Consider the following 16,904-nt stretch of genomic DNA (forward strand, 5'->3'; position numbering starts at 1 on the left):
AAAAAAAAAAAAAAACTCGAGGTAGCAAATATCATAAATAAGGCATTAATTCGTTCCTCCGTTTTGCGCCCCGAAAATTGTAAAGGAAAACGGATAAAAAGCAGACTCGCAGTTGGAGCCAACAAAGTAAACGATGGGGTTCATGAAACCCTTTGAGAAGCGGAAGCGTCGTCGTGTGAGATGTATACAAAGGCTAGAAAGCCAAAAACGCTAAATGCTGACTGTTGCGATGCGAGGCTGAGAAGAACGCCGTGCGCTATGATGAGAAAGGAAATTGTACTGTGTGGGTCGTGGGATTCGTCTAAGCGGCAACCGTGTGGGATCGGAACAGCATCTTCAAGCCGGATGGTTCCTTTTCCTTCTTCCTACTGCTCTCCTTGCCGCTCTTACTTGAGCCAACTTTACTTGCGCTATCCTTGCCGACCTTGCTTGAGCTGTCTTTTCCAACTTTGCTCGAGCTGTCCTTGCCAACCTTACTTGAAGCGCGTTTGGACTCAGACTTGGACTCAGAGGGCTTGGACTTGCTGCGATGTGACTTGTGTCGTGATTCGCTGGTGGTGGTCCTCTTGGACCTGGTGCTGCGGCGCGACTTGAGGTCGTCTTCATCAAGAATACCCGCGTCACAAAGCTCTCGCGATACTCCGGGGGTGATGAACTCGCCATCGACGCTGGTACCGCAGCTTTCGGCCTCGATGTCAGCGATGCCACGGCGCCACTTCTCAACGCGGCTGAGTTCCTGCGGCTGCAGCTCGTCCAGCTCGTTGCTGGGCTCTTCTATGGCAGCGGGGGCAGTAGCGGCACGAGAAATCATGGGCTGCGCGGGGGCTTCAAGAGGGTCGTACTGGGGTTGGGTTTGGATCTTCTTGATGATCTTGTACCCACCGAGGGCAACAATGGTAACGCCCACGGCAACACCTCCAGCAATCATAAACTGAGGGCTGAGGAGGAGTGCAGCGACTGCAGGAAAGCTGCCCTTGAGCGACATGAGAACACCAGGTCCCATTTTGGTGACAAGGGCGCTAATCTCGGCTAGCGTAAGCGAGACAGCGGCTAGTGCCTCTGGGTTCTTCTGTAAGTTCTCGATGATGGCGGTGGCCGTGTACTGGAGGGCGTTTGCCTCGTCAAGAAGCATTTCGATCTTGGAAGCCTTTTCTTTCAGTTCGAGCTCCTCGATCTGCGGGTCTGGTAGGGGTGGGGGTACATCGCCGTATGCGAGGTCCATGTCGACGTAGGCGGCTTTGGTGCGGGGCTGGTCGGAATGCCTCCTCGCAACCTCTTTTCCGTGTGAGTCTTGGCCGTTGAGATCAGCTTCGAAGCGATGGCGGCTGCTTCGTGGAATATCGGTATGGCCACGCTCTAGAGGAGGGCGCCTGGATGACTTTGATGCCTTTGAGCGATGCGAAGTCTGGGAACGAGTGTCGTCATCGATGCGCAGAGCATTTATGCTCTTTGAGAGTTCCTTCTCCTTGATAGCGGCATCGCGCTCAGCTTTAATTTCAGCCTTGCGCTCGCGGTATGCAGCCTTGGCCTCCTTGAAGACGCCAAAGATGTGCTTGCTCTAGAAGGCGAGTGGTCAGTATGGGTATGTAGAGTGTGTAATGTAGGCGAGGGTAGGGTAAAAAGAGGGGCTAGCTGAATTTGTCGACTACTTACACTGCTCACCACCTTGCCGCTCTTGTTGATCACTGTAATGGTTTCACCGAGTCCTACGGCCATCCTGACGTACTAGGGGCAGGTTGTTCCTGCAGTATGCACAACGGGCGGGACGACTGGGTTTTTGTGCGACCAGAAGGGGGGTTGTTGCGGTGAGGGTGGTTGTACTTGTGGTTCCGGTGTGTGAGGCGGTCAGGAGGGATCAATGCTCGCGGAAACGGCAGCTGGCGCAACTCCACAACAAGGTTCCACCTGGGCCGTCTGTTTGTCGCGGGCGGGTGGCGGGCTCTATAAGGGGAGTGCGAGTCACAGTTCTGGCGGGATTACTTGTCGGGGGGTAGATTCGGGAGTGAGGCGATTTTGCGCCAACTGCGACACGCAGGCCATGATGACAGTGGAACCGCTGCGAGGGCGCAGACTGGCCGGAAGCGAGATGCATCCAAGGGCCTCCACGCGACTGCCGTGTCGTCTCGGCCAGTACAGGAGGGGCAAGGCGGGCAGGCGTGTCGCCGTGTCAATGGGTGGTGCTAGAGGCGCTACCATGGCGGCCGGATATGCGGGCAGCGAGACGCTGCATCAGATCCCTTTGGGCGGGGGATGCCATTGGTGCGCAGCCCAGCCACTGTGTTTCTTGCTGCCGACGTGGTGAACGTGTCGCTGCTGCGAGTGGCCGACTAGCCCTCTGTGCTGCCTCAGCTTCTGCGCGTGCTGATGCCATGGTGCAGACGCTGGTTGATGCCCAAGCTGCCGCCCGGGGGGGGATGGGATGGGGCTGCGGGATTTGCGTGACCAGCTGGCAGCGCTCCATTCTGCTTTTCGCTACTTTGCGCTGCTGGGGGGCGGGGGATGCTGGTCTTGACCGGCCCTTGGCTGGCCCTGGAGTGGTCCTCGAATGGCCCTGACCGGTTCAGAACCTGAAGAACCGCGCCTGCCGTGGCGCAAACTGTGGCGCATGCTATGGCGGTGCCCCCTTAACTCACCGAGACTGTCGCTTTCCGAAGGGTCTGGACTGCCAGCGGCCAGTGCCAAGCCCTTCTCTCTGCTTCTGCTGCCTGTCTCTCGCTTTGACTACGTACCACCCAATAATTGCAACAGCATGCAAGGCTGCGTAAGACGTGGTCATGCCCTTTCATTTTTCCTCTTCTCTTTTTTCCTCTTTTCTCCGCAACATCAGCGGCGGCTGCTGCCGCCGTAAAGTGTGCCATCATTGTGGCTTGAAGCTCACGGCTCCTCGTCGTCATCCCACGCCCACCGACTCTCATGCTGCTTTTTCATATATTCACCGGTAACACCAGCTAGCTTAGCTTTCCACCTACGTATGGATCGAATTGTCCGGCGCACTGGCCATGGCCTTTGCTATCGGAATGTCGGTATCGTGACTCTTCTGTCGGCTGGGGGCAGAACACGACTTCACACCGTCGACCGACGATCACCACTCCATTCTTAACGTTTGCAATGGCTAACGGAACACACCCGCTCCTTTAAGTATGCGTCGGCATACGGCTATGTGCCCTAGCGACCCTCTTCCACGTCTTTTTTGCATAGCACTGGCCAAACGGAAGCCGGGCCCAAAGCCGTCGTCGCTGTGACTGCTGCGTCTGCCATGACTGTAACTCCGGAGCTGGCTCTCCGCAATGCGAACACGTATCCGGCTTCGCAAACGGTCAAGCAGACCACATTTATGCAATGCACTGCTAGCCCTGAGTGATGGCCAAGCGCTGGTTGTAGCGTAGACAGAATGCTCCCAATGGAAGGGGAGACATTCCCATACACGCACATATGGACTGCACATCGCCGTGAGCATCAGTAGCTTTCTTCTCATCACACTGCCGTAGTCATGCAAGGTAATCAAGCAAAAGAAACCAGCGATAAAGGGGCTAAGCTACCTCGTCACTTGGTCCTGATACACCCTTCAAGCCCAAAGATGGCGCCATCTCAGGGTCATCGCTCGCCATGTACGAGCGGTGACGCTGATACCATGTGTGAGCAACAGTGCCTGAGCTCTCCTGCGACTTCGTCGACGTCGAGAGACGATGAGACGTTCTCCGACACGACACTCGACGATGTACTCGAAGACGACGAGCCACTATCTCCTTGTTCACATACCTTGACCGGGAGTACGTCTTCGCATAGCACAGACACTTCTGCTCATGCCATTTTCCCTTTGCATCTCATTTCAGGCTGCAGCTCGACTGGCAGAAACACAATGTGTACCTTTTCGCGGACCATTACCGCAGAAGAGGGCAGGAGGAAGTTTTTGGAATTGAGAGGTATGTAAGACGCGTGACCGTGGTCGAGGTGTGGTGTGCTAGGCACGTAGTCAATGGGACAGCCCCGCAGGCGGCGCACCTAGACCCTAGAGCTCCGTCATCGCTTCGCTCGCTCCCTCGCCCGCTCAAACCATCACACGCGACCATGCAGGAACAACACCAAGGGTGCACTTTGGAGCCAGGCTGACCATGCCCACAGCAGTCCCTCCGCACAATGATACCGCCATGGGCACCGTGGGCACAACAGACCCGGACCACCCACTCCCGTTCATGGATCGAACGCCCGCGCTCTCCCATCGCATGAAGCACGACAAGTCTATCCTGGCACTAGCACTGTCCTCGCAATACATTTTTGCCGGTACACAGGGCGGAGAGATATTGGTACGGGTAGCAGAACAAATTGCACTTTCTTGCATCTGATGGCGTGTTAGGTTTACAGCCTCGATACCTACGAGCTTCGTAGAGTCATACATGCACACAAGGGCAGCGTGCTTGGCCTGTGCCTGTCGCAAGACCGCAAATGGCTCTTTTCGAGTGCGGCAGACCCAATCGTCAATGTCAGTGATTACCTCCGCCGACTGAGTGTGTGTACTAACTCGCCAGGTCTGGTGCACGTCGACTTTCAAGCATCTCTATGCCCTCTGGTCTCCCTACGACATTGGCGACATTTTCTGTGTCGCCTACTCGTCCCAACACCATACTGTATACCTTGGCGCCCAAAACACAAGCATACAGTGGTATGACTTGAAGGAAAAGGATACCCGGCCCACGCCTAGCCTCTCTTCGCGCCCGACCGAGCGCAAGAACAGATTCTTTGATTCACTCGGACCCGGCGGTGCCCAAACACCAAGGCCTGCTGGTGCAGACACAAGGCCGCGAGATGCAGCGGGTGGACAAGAACTGCAGATCGACAGTCACGACATTTGTCAGTTTGCCCACTATGGATACGTACACTGCATGCTCGTGGGGAGCGGCATACTGCCAGAAGCACCATCGGAAGAAGTGCTAGTCTCCGGAGGCGGAGACGGACGCATCCTATTATGGAGAATAGATCCATCACAGCGGGGCAGCATATCAGCCATCTGCACACTCGAAGACGGGAGAGAAGAGGGCGAATCAATCCTGTCTCTGGCTAGAGAAGGGTCTTTCCTGTACAGCGGACGCTTCGATGGCGAAGTCAACGTGTGGGACCTAGAAACCAGGCAACTAGTGCGAAGCCTCAAGGCGAGCACTGGCGACGTGCATACGTTGTCGTTAGGCTCCGGTGTCCTGTATGCCGGTGGTAAGACTGGTGCTATGCAGGTGAGTCTTGGTATTAGCGGGCTTGAGCGGGCCAATCTGACGTGCTCAGAAATTCAACGAGCATTATGAGACGATTACGACTTTTCAAGCACACGACGGCTTGATCCTCGCATCAGCCTTCACACGCTATGCAGACAAGTCAATACTGGTCACGGGCGGCAATGACAACACCGTCGTCGTATGGGAAGTCAAGGATTGCGCGGAGCCGGATGCCACTACGAGAAGAAGCAATAATGGTGCGTACACGCTGGCATTCGTCAACCCGCACTTCTAATGTGTTGTGCAGATCTCATGGTGGAGTCTTTGAGTCAATTCGTCTCGTTTCGGACCGTATCGTCGCTGCCCAAGTATCGTGCGGACTGCCGCCGAGGTGCATCCTACCTTAGGTCGGTTTTTCAGAATTTCGGTGCCGTAACCGAGATGATCAACACTTCCGACTACAACCCAATAGTATTTGCCAAGTTCCGTGGTAACCCCGCCACCGCGGCATCGCGAAAGAAGATTTTGTTTTACGGCCACTACGATGTCATACCTGCAGAAAACGAGCAGCGCAAGTGGAAGCATGATCCCTTCACTCTTACAGGAGAAGGGGGCTACTTGTATGGCCGTGGCGCGTCCGATAACAAGGGCCCTATTATGGCTGCCATCTATGCCGCACATGAATTGGCCAATGAACAGAGCTTGGATTCTGACATCATCTTTCTCATCGAAGGTGAAGAGGAAAGCGGCTCTCGTGGCTTTGAAAAGGCTGTACGGGCTAGAAAAGACCTCATCGGTGACGTTGACTGGATTCTCCTAGCAAACAGCTACTGGCTCGATGACCATGTACCATGTCTGACGTATGGACTGCGAGGCGTAATTCACGCTACTGTGCAGATTGAAAGTAAGCACCCGGACCTACACAGTGGTGTTGACGGCAGCGCACTACTGGATGAGCCGCTCAAGGACCTCGTCATGCTGCTTTCAAAATTGACTGCTCGACATGGCAAGGTCCAGATTCCTGGTTTCTACGATCCCATCTTGCCTCTGGCCGATGATGAGAGGGAGCTGTACACTGAGATCACTAATACGCTCTTGCGCTGCAACCCTGGCCTAGGCGATGCAGATGAATTGGCACAGTCACTGATGCGAAGATGGCGTGAGGCATCGCTTACTATACATCGCTTCCAAACATCGGGCCCAGACAACTCGACCATTATCCCGCATCTTGCAAAGGCAGCTCTGTCTATCCGTCTAGTACCTAACCAAGAAGCCGGGGATGTAGCCAAGGCACTGAAGTCGTTTCTACAAGATGAGTTTGAGCAACTCGACTCGAAGAACGAACTCAAGGTTACCATTGATCACCAAGCTGAGCCATGGCTGGGCGACTTTGGCAACGAAATATTCCAGACGCTCGAACGCGCCATCATGTCGGTGTGGGGCCCACGACTGGGCCAAAGGAGAGAGAGCATGTCGGCTGCAAAGGCCTCGGACTACTTTTCAGCGAATTCAAAGAGTGTAACAGAAGCCAGCGCTGCTGCTAAGAAATCCGCTGTGCCCACAACATCCAACACACTGGCCAATTCTTCAGATCCATCTCTTGCCACTGCAATCGACCAAGGCTCTGACGCTTCGACACCAGATCCGACAGAGGAGGAATTTGTTCCACGCAAGCCTCTTTATATTCGCGAGGGTGGCTCCATCCCCAGCATCAGGTTCCTGGAGAAGGAATTCAATGCGCCTGCTGCGCATCTTCCGTGCGGCCAGGCAAGTGACAGTGCACATTTAGACAACGAGCGGTTGAGGCTGGTCAATCTATACAATAGTAAGAAGATTTTCAAAGAGGTGTTTAGGGAGTTGCCGCGGAAATGAAAGGGTGGTAGTGGTGGTATTGGAGTTGGAGGGTTAGTCAATGAACGGCGAAGGGTGGTTTTCTAGATAAAACTAGGAATTCTTTTGTAGTGAATGGGGGAGGCGTAAGTGTAGGGTGGTTGAATTGGTTGAAACATGTTGCCTTTGGCTATATTCAACCATGGCCATTGTGCAGTTTTGACACTTTGGTATCGTATGAAAGTTTTTTTTTAACATTTTCATATCAACTCATAGACTCCTATACCATTCGAGAACTATCTCTTATTTTCACAGAAAACAACGAATAGCGCTGATAAGGTGGTTCTCGCTTTCCACACATCTCCGCACCATACCCGTATTGATACTTACTACGGCCCCCTCTCCCCGCATTCCCATCCCAAGTGGGGTAAAACAGTCAAGCTTGCCAACCCCCCCCCTCCCCCCCTTGCGCTTTCCGCTAAATCCCTCGTCCTTTGTTATTCTACCCTTCCTTTCCCCACCCTGCATCACTACTTTATCTGCCTTTATTCCGAAAACATCTTATTTGCTCGTATTTCCGGTTACTATCTAGGTATTGCGTTAGGTGAAGGTATTTCTGTTGAGCAAGCACAAAGCACAGACCAGAGATTGCAACACACTTTGGTGATCGAGGTAAGGATTTTTTTTGTTCCGGCCGCGGAAGTGTGGGATATGCTTTGTACTTGAAAGTTTGAATTGAGAATAGGGGGGGGGGGGGCGTGCGTATGGAATGCAGGGCGTAACGAGATGTGGACGTGGGAGAGACTGACTGAGTCATCCAGAGAGGTGTTATTTTGGCTCAAGTTTGACGCGTCGTATCGTTCTTTTCTCACCATATACAAGCAACGAGATAGAACATCACACAAAACTCTCAGCACCAGAAGCCAAAAGTCGAAAACGTCAAAAGAGGATATTAGATAAAAAGAAGATGGGAGTCTTTTACGAAACAATTCCGGATAGCCTCGTGTCATGGATCCAGGAGCAGCAAGTGTTCTTCGTGGGCACCGCACCGCTGGCAGGCAATGGGCATATTAATATTTCACCCAAAGGAGGCCAGGGACAGCAGTTTGGGGTGCTGGACGAGCGCACGTTTTGGTACATGGATATGACTGGGAGTGGAGTCGAGACGACTGCGCATTTGCACGAGCCGGGGAATGGGCGGATTTGTGTAATGGTGAGTTCTCTGTTGTTTATTTGCTTTGCTTACAAGATGGGGTCGCAAATTACAACAATACGTGCTGTGATTACCTTTCTAACAGCAAATCTTTGATTGGAAATATAGTTCACAGCATTCACGGGACCCCCCAAAATCGTCCGAATCTGGGGCACAGGACGGGCGCTGGAAAACGGAACTGCAGAGTACGAGGCGTTTGTGCAAGACCGCAAGCTCTCGTCTGCATTCAGCTCACGCAGCATCATCGTAGTCGACGTCCATCAGTGCGGGACATCGTGCGGCTTCTCCGTCCCGTACTACGACTTTGTGGGCCACCGGGATATCCTGGAGAAGCACTTTGCGACCAAGCAGAAAAAGTACGAGGAAGGGAACAAGGAAGAGTCAATAGATAGGTATTGGGCGTGGAAGAGTCAGAAGAGTATTGATGGGCTGCCGGGCATGAAGAGGGGGATCGAGTTTGCGGAGAAGGAAGGCGTGGCGCCGCTGAAGAAGATGGTGGGGAGGTATGCGCCTGAGAATCGGGCGAGGGAGGGGGCGAGGGAGAAGTTGGAGCCGGTGCACTTGCTGCTTGTGTTGTTGCTGGGGATCGTGATTGGGGGTGCGATGGCGCTGAGTGTTGTGACACCGGAGCGGTTGCAGGCGTTGAGGGAGAAGAGTATGGTTGTGTGAGAGAGGAGAGGAGAAGTCGTTGTGTCTAGGGCTGTTAGCTGTCTTGCTGTGACGTAGCAATTATGCAGTAGTGTAGCGTTTCTTATTGTTGATGCGTCAGAATGCGAGTGTCTTTGGAAAGAACAAAGGACTGGCTTAGTGGATGGTCATGTGACTGGCGCTGAGTATGTATACTACACCGGGTATGGATGAGGTTGCATTGAGGGACGGATATCTCGGTCTTGGGAGCTGGCTGGCAAAGGGATATCACTGCTTATTGCAGGGCAGAGTGGTGCGGGTGGCGGCGTTTATGCCGCGGCCGTTGAACAGATGGAGTATACGAGACGGGCGCCGAGGCGTGCTAAGGCGAAGCGAGGAACAAGTGGGGGGCCTGGCCTAACCCACCGCTACCTCAGTGTCGGGAAGGTGCAAGCGGTCCCATTACTCTAAAAGTATACATGTGATTGCCCATTGGTAGCCGTGTGTCTTGTATCAATAGGCGCGCTCCCGTGGTTTGCGCGCATGGGTGGGGCGGGCCCTGAACATACACACACACACACAGAACAGAACACATACTCGCACACGCTGGTGGGGTTGCACGCCCATATATACATGTGCGGACTTTGGTTATCCCGCGTGCTGATACATGCTATCGCCGTTTCCCCACCAGGACGGGCAATTTAAAGGGCCCGTGACGAGCGATAGCCAAGACTACCGTATACACACATACATATGTACGTACATAATAAGTACATACAGACACCAAGCTCACGTGTGCGCAAAGACTTGCCGAGGCCTAGCCTGCACCTGCACCAGAGCTTAATCTATCCAACCGACCATGGCGATCGTTCCAATCCCCGTCCTTTGCTCTATCAATCCAACACACACATGACGCTCAATATACGCCAAAGGAATGCCGCACCTCAGCCGCCCTCGTAAAGGATAAGCACCATAGTTTATTGTATTGTAATACTAACGCCCGCTCCGTGCTGTCGGCGCAACCCCCCACTGCTCTTACTGCGACACCATTGGCCGACTCGGACCTGGTCTTGCATCCATATCAACATGATTTAAAAAACAGAAGGAGAAAAAAAATCAGTCATCGACTCGGATCCCCCTCGGTCGCATCGCAAAGCTTATCTTACGCCTCAATGGTTCAGTCATGTCTTGTCAGTGTGCGTATGGGTGGGCGGTGGGCGCCGATGTTCCTGGCGCTGAGGGGCTTGCCAGAGACGCCTTGTCCGACGCCCAGGTCTTGGGGGCCCAGAGAATATTCCAACATGCGACGACGCGGTGGATCTCTAATGAGCGGCTGCAAGTCTGGGGGCGAATGGGCGAATGGTAGCGCGGATGGTGTGCTTGGCCAAGTCGGCGGTACTGGCTAAGACCCCAAGCTTCCAGCCATTATCTTGTTCTCCCGGGCTAAGCGGGCGGCGAGCGGCCGTGGCACACACACAACACCCCTGGTCGGTCTTATCCGATCTTTGTAGCGTCTTCTTTTTTTCGCCTTCTGTTGCATATCTCAACACCATTGTTCGCTGATATGGCCCGCGAACATCAGTGGTTGGCTGGTTGGCCTGATGGCTCCATAGGGCGACCCGCAAATAGCCGTATTCAGGCCCTCAGCAACCTGATACCTCGACGAGGGCATGCATGGCCCGCACACCCATCCGCCGGGTCTCGAGAAGCAAATGGGACGGTGGTAGCGCATCTGGGCGGTGCTTGGGGGGGTTGGTAGCGGGGTAGCGGTGCCCTCGTTTAGGCAGGAGATAAGAACAAGGCCATGCCACCTGGGCGCCACCGCGAATTGTTATCTTGCACGGGGCAAGCTCTCTTGTCCTCCAGCTTGCCAGTGGTGGTTAGCAACTTGGCGAGGCTTGAGTAGGCCGTACCGCCTCGGCGATGCGGTGCGAAAACAGCTTCGTGCCGCTCCATTCACTCACGCGCCGATTGCCCTCTTGGGTGTCCCAGCCGCGGTGGCAATGCCCGCTGTGCTGATGCCACATACCGCGACACTGTCAATACACCGCTGATCCTTGCTCCAGCGTGCGCGCCTTCCTCATTGGGCCTCAGCCTGGGGAGCACGACGTTGGTCCCATCATTTGCGTGCTCTAATTAAATACACCTTCACTCGGCCATTCTCACACCTTCTGCTTCTTCAGGGCCTCCTCTCTCACTCTTCCTCACTGCGACTATCCATATAGCTGCCATTGGCTGCTCTTCGCAAACAGGCCCAGATCCCCGGTCATTCTCTTCCACCATCGCCCACCATGCCTGTCGGCGACGCTGGTGAAGTCGTACGTCCCACCTTCAAAAAGTAAACAGTCCCTTTGCAATGACCTCCTAACACGTTCTACAGCAAGCCGTTGGCTTGGACCCTGCCCTGATTGACGCCTCGGGTGACCCCACGCGCCAGCACCCTGAGCAACACACTGTTGGCGCTCCCGCCTACCTTCACTCTGAGGGAAAGGCCACGCTTCAGGATGCCTATCTCTCAGAGGAAGATGACTTCCCCACCGAGGAGGAGCTCGCTACCCTTCCTCGTGTCCCTGCCAGGATCCCATGGAAGATCTTCACTGTATGTTTCTTCTCACGCCCACCGCACGTGAGAGCCACACTGACTCAGTTGACCAGATTGCCTTTGTCGAATTGGTTGAGCGCATGAGTTACTACGGTACCGTTGCCGTCTACTCCAACTACATCGCCAAGCCCCTCACGACTCCCACTGGTGCTGCCACCAACCCCGACGATGCGCAGGCCCAGCCTGGTGCCCTGGGCATGGGCAAGCAAGTTGCCTTCAGCTTGACTACCTTCAACGCCTTCTGGGTCTACGTCTGCCCCCTTCTCGGTGCCTGGATTGCCGACACCTACCTCGGTCGTTTCAAGACTATCCTCTACTCTGTCCTCGTTGCTGAAGTCGGTCACGTTATCCTCGTCGCTTCCGCCGCCCCCTCGGTCCTCAAGAACCCCGACACTGCTCTCGGTGTCTTCATTCTCGGTCTTATCGTCATGGGTCTCGGAACTGGAACTTTCAAGCCCAACATTGCTCCCCTCATTGCCGAGCAGATTCCTCAGGAGAAGATGCGTGTTGAGACCCGTGGCACCACTCGCGTCATTGTTGACCCTGCCGTTACCACCACCCGCATCTACAACTGGTTCTACTTCTTCATCAACATTGGTGCGCTCGTTGGTCAGATCAGCATGGTTTACGCCGAGCGATACGTTGGTTTCTGGTTGGCTTACTTGATCCCCACCGTCATGTTCGTCATTGCCCTCCCCGTTCTGATCTTCTGCAAGAAGTTCTACATCCTCCGTCCCCCGAGCGGCAACGTCATGGGCCCTGCTTTCAAGCTTTTCTTCAAGGCTCTCGGTGGTGGCATGACCGCTAACCCCCTCACAACCTGGAAGAACTGGAACAACGGCGACATGTGGAACGCCGTCAAGCCTTCGACTCTTGGCGCCAACAAGCCCAGCTGGTACAACTTTGATGACGCCTGGGTCGATGAGGTTGCTCGTGGATTCGCCGCTTGCTCTGTCTTCTTCTGGGTCCCCATCTTTTGGCTTGCCTACCGCCAGATGGACTCTAATCTCACCCAAATGTGCGCGACCATGAAGCTCGGTGGTGTCCCCAATGACATTCTCTCCAACCTTGACCCCATTGCCATTATCATCATTGTAAGTTGACTCGGCGCTACTAATTGCAAAAATGTTACTAACCTAACCTCAGGTGCCAATCATGGATAGCATCGTGTACCCCTTCCTCCGCAGGCGTGGAATCCGCTTCACCCCCATCAAGAAGATCACTGCTGGTTTCATTCTCGGAGCCTTCGCCATGGTCTGGGCCGCCGTTCTCCAGCATTACATCTACAAGACCTCTGGCTACTACGAGACTCACGACCCCGACTACCACACCGACATCTCTGTCTGGGCCGTTACCGGTGTCTACGTCCTCATTGCTATTTCCGAGATTTTCGCCTCGGTCACCACCCTCGAGTACGCTTTCACCAAGGCGCCCAAGAACATGAGGTCTCTCGTGCAGTCCGTTCAGCTCTTCACTACTGCCTTCTCCGCCGCTCTCGCCCAAGCTTTCACTCCTCTTACTGCCGACCCCCACATCACCTGGAACTACGGCAGTGTCGCCATCATCTCTTTCGTCACTGGTATTGCTTTCTTCTTTGCCTACCGCACCATGGACAAGCAGGAAGATTCGCTCAACCTGTTGCCCACTGGTCACCTTGGCACGGAGGAGCAGGCTGCTGACATTGAGAGGCGCCAGAGTGTCACCGCCACTGCTGAGAAGCACTAAATGTCTCGTATTGATGTAAATGATGCGAGGTGATTTGTTAGACATTTTACTGTTGAATGCTAAAAAAAAACGACGATATACCCCAAACTCATGTGTTCAAGAAGTGCAATGAGATTGATTACATGTTTGCTGTCGCGGGTGGCAACATGCTCTATACCTAGTCCCGAATTAATACAAAATGTTTGTTCAAAAATAAGCTTTGTTTGCCATGTTTTGTGAAATGATTACCGTTGTTTCAGAGGAAGTTGGCCATGTCTTAAAACAACTGCATCTGACGTCCCTCTATTGATTCTTAGGCAGCTACTTACTCATCTTCGATCCATGGTCGTCCCCCAACTTTTGCGTTCTTGACAGGTGTTGATTGGGGTTGCTTAGGGCGGTATCTCGGTGTTCCATGTCGTGTACCATGGTTGAGCACTAAGTTCGACTACGAGCGCCAATGGTACCATTCGCTTTTATCTTGTCGCAATGCCAACTAATATATATCAACACCCCCTGGCCCCCGTCAACTTTTACAGACTTTTGACATCTTCTCACTTCACAGACAGCGAGACAGCGCGCACCAGCAGCGTTTCTCACAGTGATCACACATATACCACAAAGACAGCAACAACAAGGCGCCGATATGTCTGACACAGATTCACAATGCTGGCCTCACAGCACCCTCCTCACAATGTCGTCCAACACGGACTATATAAAAATTCTCAACAAGCTTTCTCCGTTCTGGAATGAAGAGCTACACCACTGTACACCGATTTCAGCCTTCATCCCACATCCACGAAAACGCATATCACCGAAGTTTAACACAATATACTATCCAAGTTACTACTACCAAGAAATGGCTTCTTTCTCTCCCGTAATGACGCCAGGAGAACTCAAGAATGTTCTTGAGGCGGAAACACAAAGCAATAGACTCACACAATCTGCGATCTTTCAGCAATGGCTACAAGGCATTATCGGGACCAACACATCCCTCGGTATGAGCAACAGTGCAGCAACCCTCGCACTGCAGGACGCAATCATAGTTGGGCTAGACGCAGAATGGTACGAGCACGACCCATCCCTCATCACCGAACTCGGAGTCTGCGTTCTCGATCCTCGAAGCATCCCAAAGTCCAGTGACAATAGTACAGCAGGCCCATTATCAGCGTGGGACATTCTCGCAGCGCTGGAAACCCACCACGTACGTATCAAGCCCCATGCCCACTTGATCAACAAAGATTTCTGCAGTGGACACCCTGAGAACTTCCAATTTGGAAGCACCACCTTTGCAAGCATCTCAACCGCGCAAGAAATGCTGCGGTCTATCTTCCTCCGCCTTGACGAACACACCTCTCCCCGCCCCGTCATTTTCATCGGGCACGCCGTAGACAACGACTACGAAGTGCTGAAGCAGCGCTTCGGTATTGACGTCCTAAGTCTAGGCACCATCGTCTCAACCCTCGACACACAAACCATCGCTATAGAACAATCCCTCTCCCCCAACAACCGCCAGATCTCACTCAAAAACCTGCTCGCACACTACGGGCTCCAAGAACAATACCTGCACAACGCAGGCAACGACATTGTCACAACCCTCATCACCGCCCTCCTAATGACCCACCCTTCTGCCCCCTCGTCCTCTCCCACCCCGGCATCCCTCTCCTACGCAAACCTCAAACCCCTCCTAACCGCCTTCAACACCGCCTCCGCCTCCCCGCACCGCCCTTCCTACGGCCAACTCCGCTTCTGCACAAAATGTGACTCGGAGCTGCACACGCTACGACATTGCAAAGTCTCAATGCTGCACTGCGAGTTTTGCGCTGCAGACCCGGAGTTGGCGCGCGGATCCCATACGCATAAGACGGAGAAGTGTGTCGAGGGCGCGAGGAGGAAGGCGAAGAAGTTGCAGAATGCGGTGCCGTGTGAGTGGTGTGTGCAGAGTACGGATCCGAAGAGGTATAAAGGGAGAGGTGCGTATGGGCATGATAGTGTGGATTGTCCGTTTGAGGGGTAAAGCATGGGAGATGGTCTCGAAATTTCTTGCTTGGCAATTTGGCTGTGGGGGATTTTTTGGATATGGGATGTTGTAACTTTGAGAGTTACATGAGTTGGTCCTCCTTTTTTTTTGTTTGATTCAAATTCAAGTTGGTTAGCGAGGTGTAGATTATTTTCCTCATGATTTCTCCCCCTACAATTCAAAGTATAAAAATGAAAATAAAACGTATTCAAAGTTTTTTTTATTCCATCTTGTTCACATTGTGAAACCAAAACAGAACTAACTAACCCCCCATAACCCCCTCCATCCACGGATAAACCGTAGCATTCGCCTCGGGATACCCCATATGCAGCCTCTCCCTTAAAAATCTCATTTCCTTTGGACTCCCATACTCGGCCAGCAACATACTATCCTCGACCGGCATACACCCATCAAGCACCCCATTCACCAGCAACAACCTACAACTGCTCATCCCAGCCCCCACAACCGCCACACCCTCCCCCCTGCCACTCACCAGACTAAACTCATCCTGACACTTCTCCATAACCTCTTCAAACGAGTCATACCCGTATTTCTGACGATACGCCTCTTCGAGACCAAAGGGGTACTCATGCTTCTCCACTTGCGCCAGCCACTCGCGACCGATATAATGATGTGTTCCAGCACCATGTCCCACGCTGCCCACCAATCTCGTACGATGCGTATGCGCAAGCCTGATGGCATAGTAACCACCCGCACTTAGTCCCCACGCCAGAACTTTTGCAGCATCGAGATAAGGGGTTGCGTCGATCCAATCCAGGATACTGCTAAAGAGGCGGTCAGGGGATAAAGGGTCGCGTCTGTTGGCGGGGCAATCGACGGTTGTGCCGGGGATGTCGCACAGGACGGTGGCCCAGCCGCGGTTTAGGTGTTCTTGTGTGCGTTCGGTGTTGTCGGGGCGGTGGCCGTCGAGTCCGGTTATGAGAAGGATGGTGGGGAAGGGGCCGTCGCCGGAGGGTTTGCGGACGTAAATGGGGATCGAGGGTCCGTCGCCGTTGGAGGCGTGCGTGTGCGGGATAAGGATGTCGTGCATGGGTTCGTCCCAGAGTTGGGTGCCGCGGAGGTAGACTTTTTTTTGCTCTTCGAAGACGCGTTTTTTAAGGTCGGTGCCGATGTAGGGGAAGCGCGAGAGTCTGTAGACGGCGTTTGCATTAAGGTATAACCTTTTCGCGGCTTCTTTGTCTTTGGTTTCCATGTCTTGGGCTTCTTGGGCTAGTCTTTGGGCGGTGGGTAGAAAGGCGTTGGTGTATGCATCTTCATAAGGATCGTTGATGTTGTTGTCGATGAGGTTCTTGAAAATGGGCTCAAAATCTTCAAACTTTCCGTCGTGGAATGGATAGACACCTTTGGTGCAGGGAAATTTCCAACGTTGTTCCCATAGTTTCTGGATGCTGCCGCGGTGACCGTACTCCTTTGTGAAGAGATCACCCAGAATCCAAGTTCCTTCAGGCATTGTGTGGAACAATTCGTAAATTTATTGGAAAACAAAAGACTAGAACAATGTCTCAATGGCCCTGCATAAAATGATCCATTGCTTGTATGGCTGTATAAAGTATCATGTTCGGCGTTGGCGGGGCCGGATTGGATCGACTCGGCCCGGACGGGCCCCCAAACGGGTTTCAAGACCCAACTTTAAAAGAGTCTTGGACGTTACAAAGTCACCATGGTCAATTCTTAGAGGTGGGA

At 53.5% G+C, this 16,904-nt stretch overlaps 7 protein-coding genes across 7 annotated transcripts; 4 read left to right on the forward strand and 3 right to left on the reverse strand.

Moving 5' to 3' along the window:
- Positions 1–301: 301 nt before the first annotated feature.
- On the reverse strand, positions 302–1,716 carry COCCADRAFT_108689 (uncharacterized protein; the record flags this gene model as incomplete). The annotated part of the gene is made up of 2 exons (XM_007718893.1): positions 302–1,558; positions 1,654–1,716. 2 exons carry the CDS (start codon positions 1,714–1,716, stop codon positions 302–304), a joined length of 1,320 nt encoding a protein of 439 aa, XP_007717083.1.
- On the reverse strand, positions 1,707–1,916 carry COCCADRAFT_108716 (uncharacterized protein; the record flags this gene model as incomplete). Its single annotated transcript, XM_007718894.1, has 1 exon — positions 1,707–1,916. A coding segment is annotated over one exon (210 nt), but the record flags the coding sequence as incomplete, so codon positions are not given.
- A 2,196-nt stretch (positions 1,917–4,112) lies between these two features.
- On the forward strand, positions 4,113–7,076 carry COCCADRAFT_108694 (uncharacterized protein; the record flags this gene model as incomplete). The annotated part of the gene is made up of 5 exons (XM_007718895.1): positions 4,113–4,304; positions 4,355–4,480; positions 4,527–5,225; positions 5,275–5,461; positions 5,512–7,076. The coding sequence occupies 5 exons, from the start codon at positions 4,113–4,115 to the stop codon at positions 7,074–7,076; spliced, it is 2,769 nt and encodes a 922-aa protein (XP_007717085.1).
- Positions 7,077–8,001: 925 nt separating this feature from the next.
- On the forward strand, positions 8,002–8,916 carry COCCADRAFT_108707 (uncharacterized protein; the record flags this gene model as incomplete). Its single annotated transcript, XM_007718896.1, has 2 exons — positions 8,002–8,247; positions 8,356–8,916. 2 exons carry the CDS (start codon positions 8,002–8,004, stop codon positions 8,914–8,916), a joined length of 807 nt encoding a protein of 268 aa, XP_007717086.1.
- A 1,259-nt stretch (positions 8,917–10,175) lies between these two features.
- On the forward strand, positions 10,176–10,928 carry COCCADRAFT_30170 (uncharacterized protein; the record flags this gene model as incomplete). The annotated part of the gene is made up of 3 exons (XM_007718897.1): positions 10,176–10,248; positions 10,488–10,625; positions 10,741–10,928. The coding sequence occupies 3 exons, from the start codon at positions 10,176–10,178 to the stop codon at positions 10,926–10,928; spliced, it is 399 nt and encodes a 132-aa protein (XP_007717087.1).
- A 237-nt stretch (positions 10,929–11,165) lies between these two features.
- COCCADRAFT_108701 (uncharacterized protein) lies at positions 11,166–13,201 on the forward strand (the record flags this gene model as incomplete). Its single annotated transcript, XM_007718898.1, has 4 exons — positions 11,166–11,192; positions 11,255–11,473; positions 11,530–12,570; positions 12,623–13,201. The coding sequence occupies 4 exons, from the start codon at positions 11,166–11,168 to the stop codon at positions 13,199–13,201; spliced, it is 1,866 nt and encodes a 621-aa protein (XP_007717088.1).
- Positions 13,202–15,462: 2,261 nt separating this feature from the next.
- On the reverse strand, positions 15,463–16,671 carry COCCADRAFT_108699 (uncharacterized protein; the record flags this gene model as incomplete). Its single annotated transcript, XM_007718899.1, has 1 exon — positions 15,463–16,671. The coding sequence occupies one exon, from the start codon at positions 16,669–16,671 to the stop codon at positions 15,463–15,465; it is 1,209 nt and encodes a 402-aa protein (XP_007717089.1).
- Positions 16,672–16,904: the final 233 nt, after the last annotated feature.

Source organism: Bipolaris zeicola (genome assembly GCF_000523435.1).
Source record: "Bipolaris zeicola 26-R-13 unplaced genomic scaffold scaffold_263, whole genome shotgun sequence".
Lineage (NCBI taxonomy): Eukaryota > Fungi > Ascomycota > Dothideomycetes > Pleosporales > Pleosporaceae > Bipolaris > Bipolaris zeicola.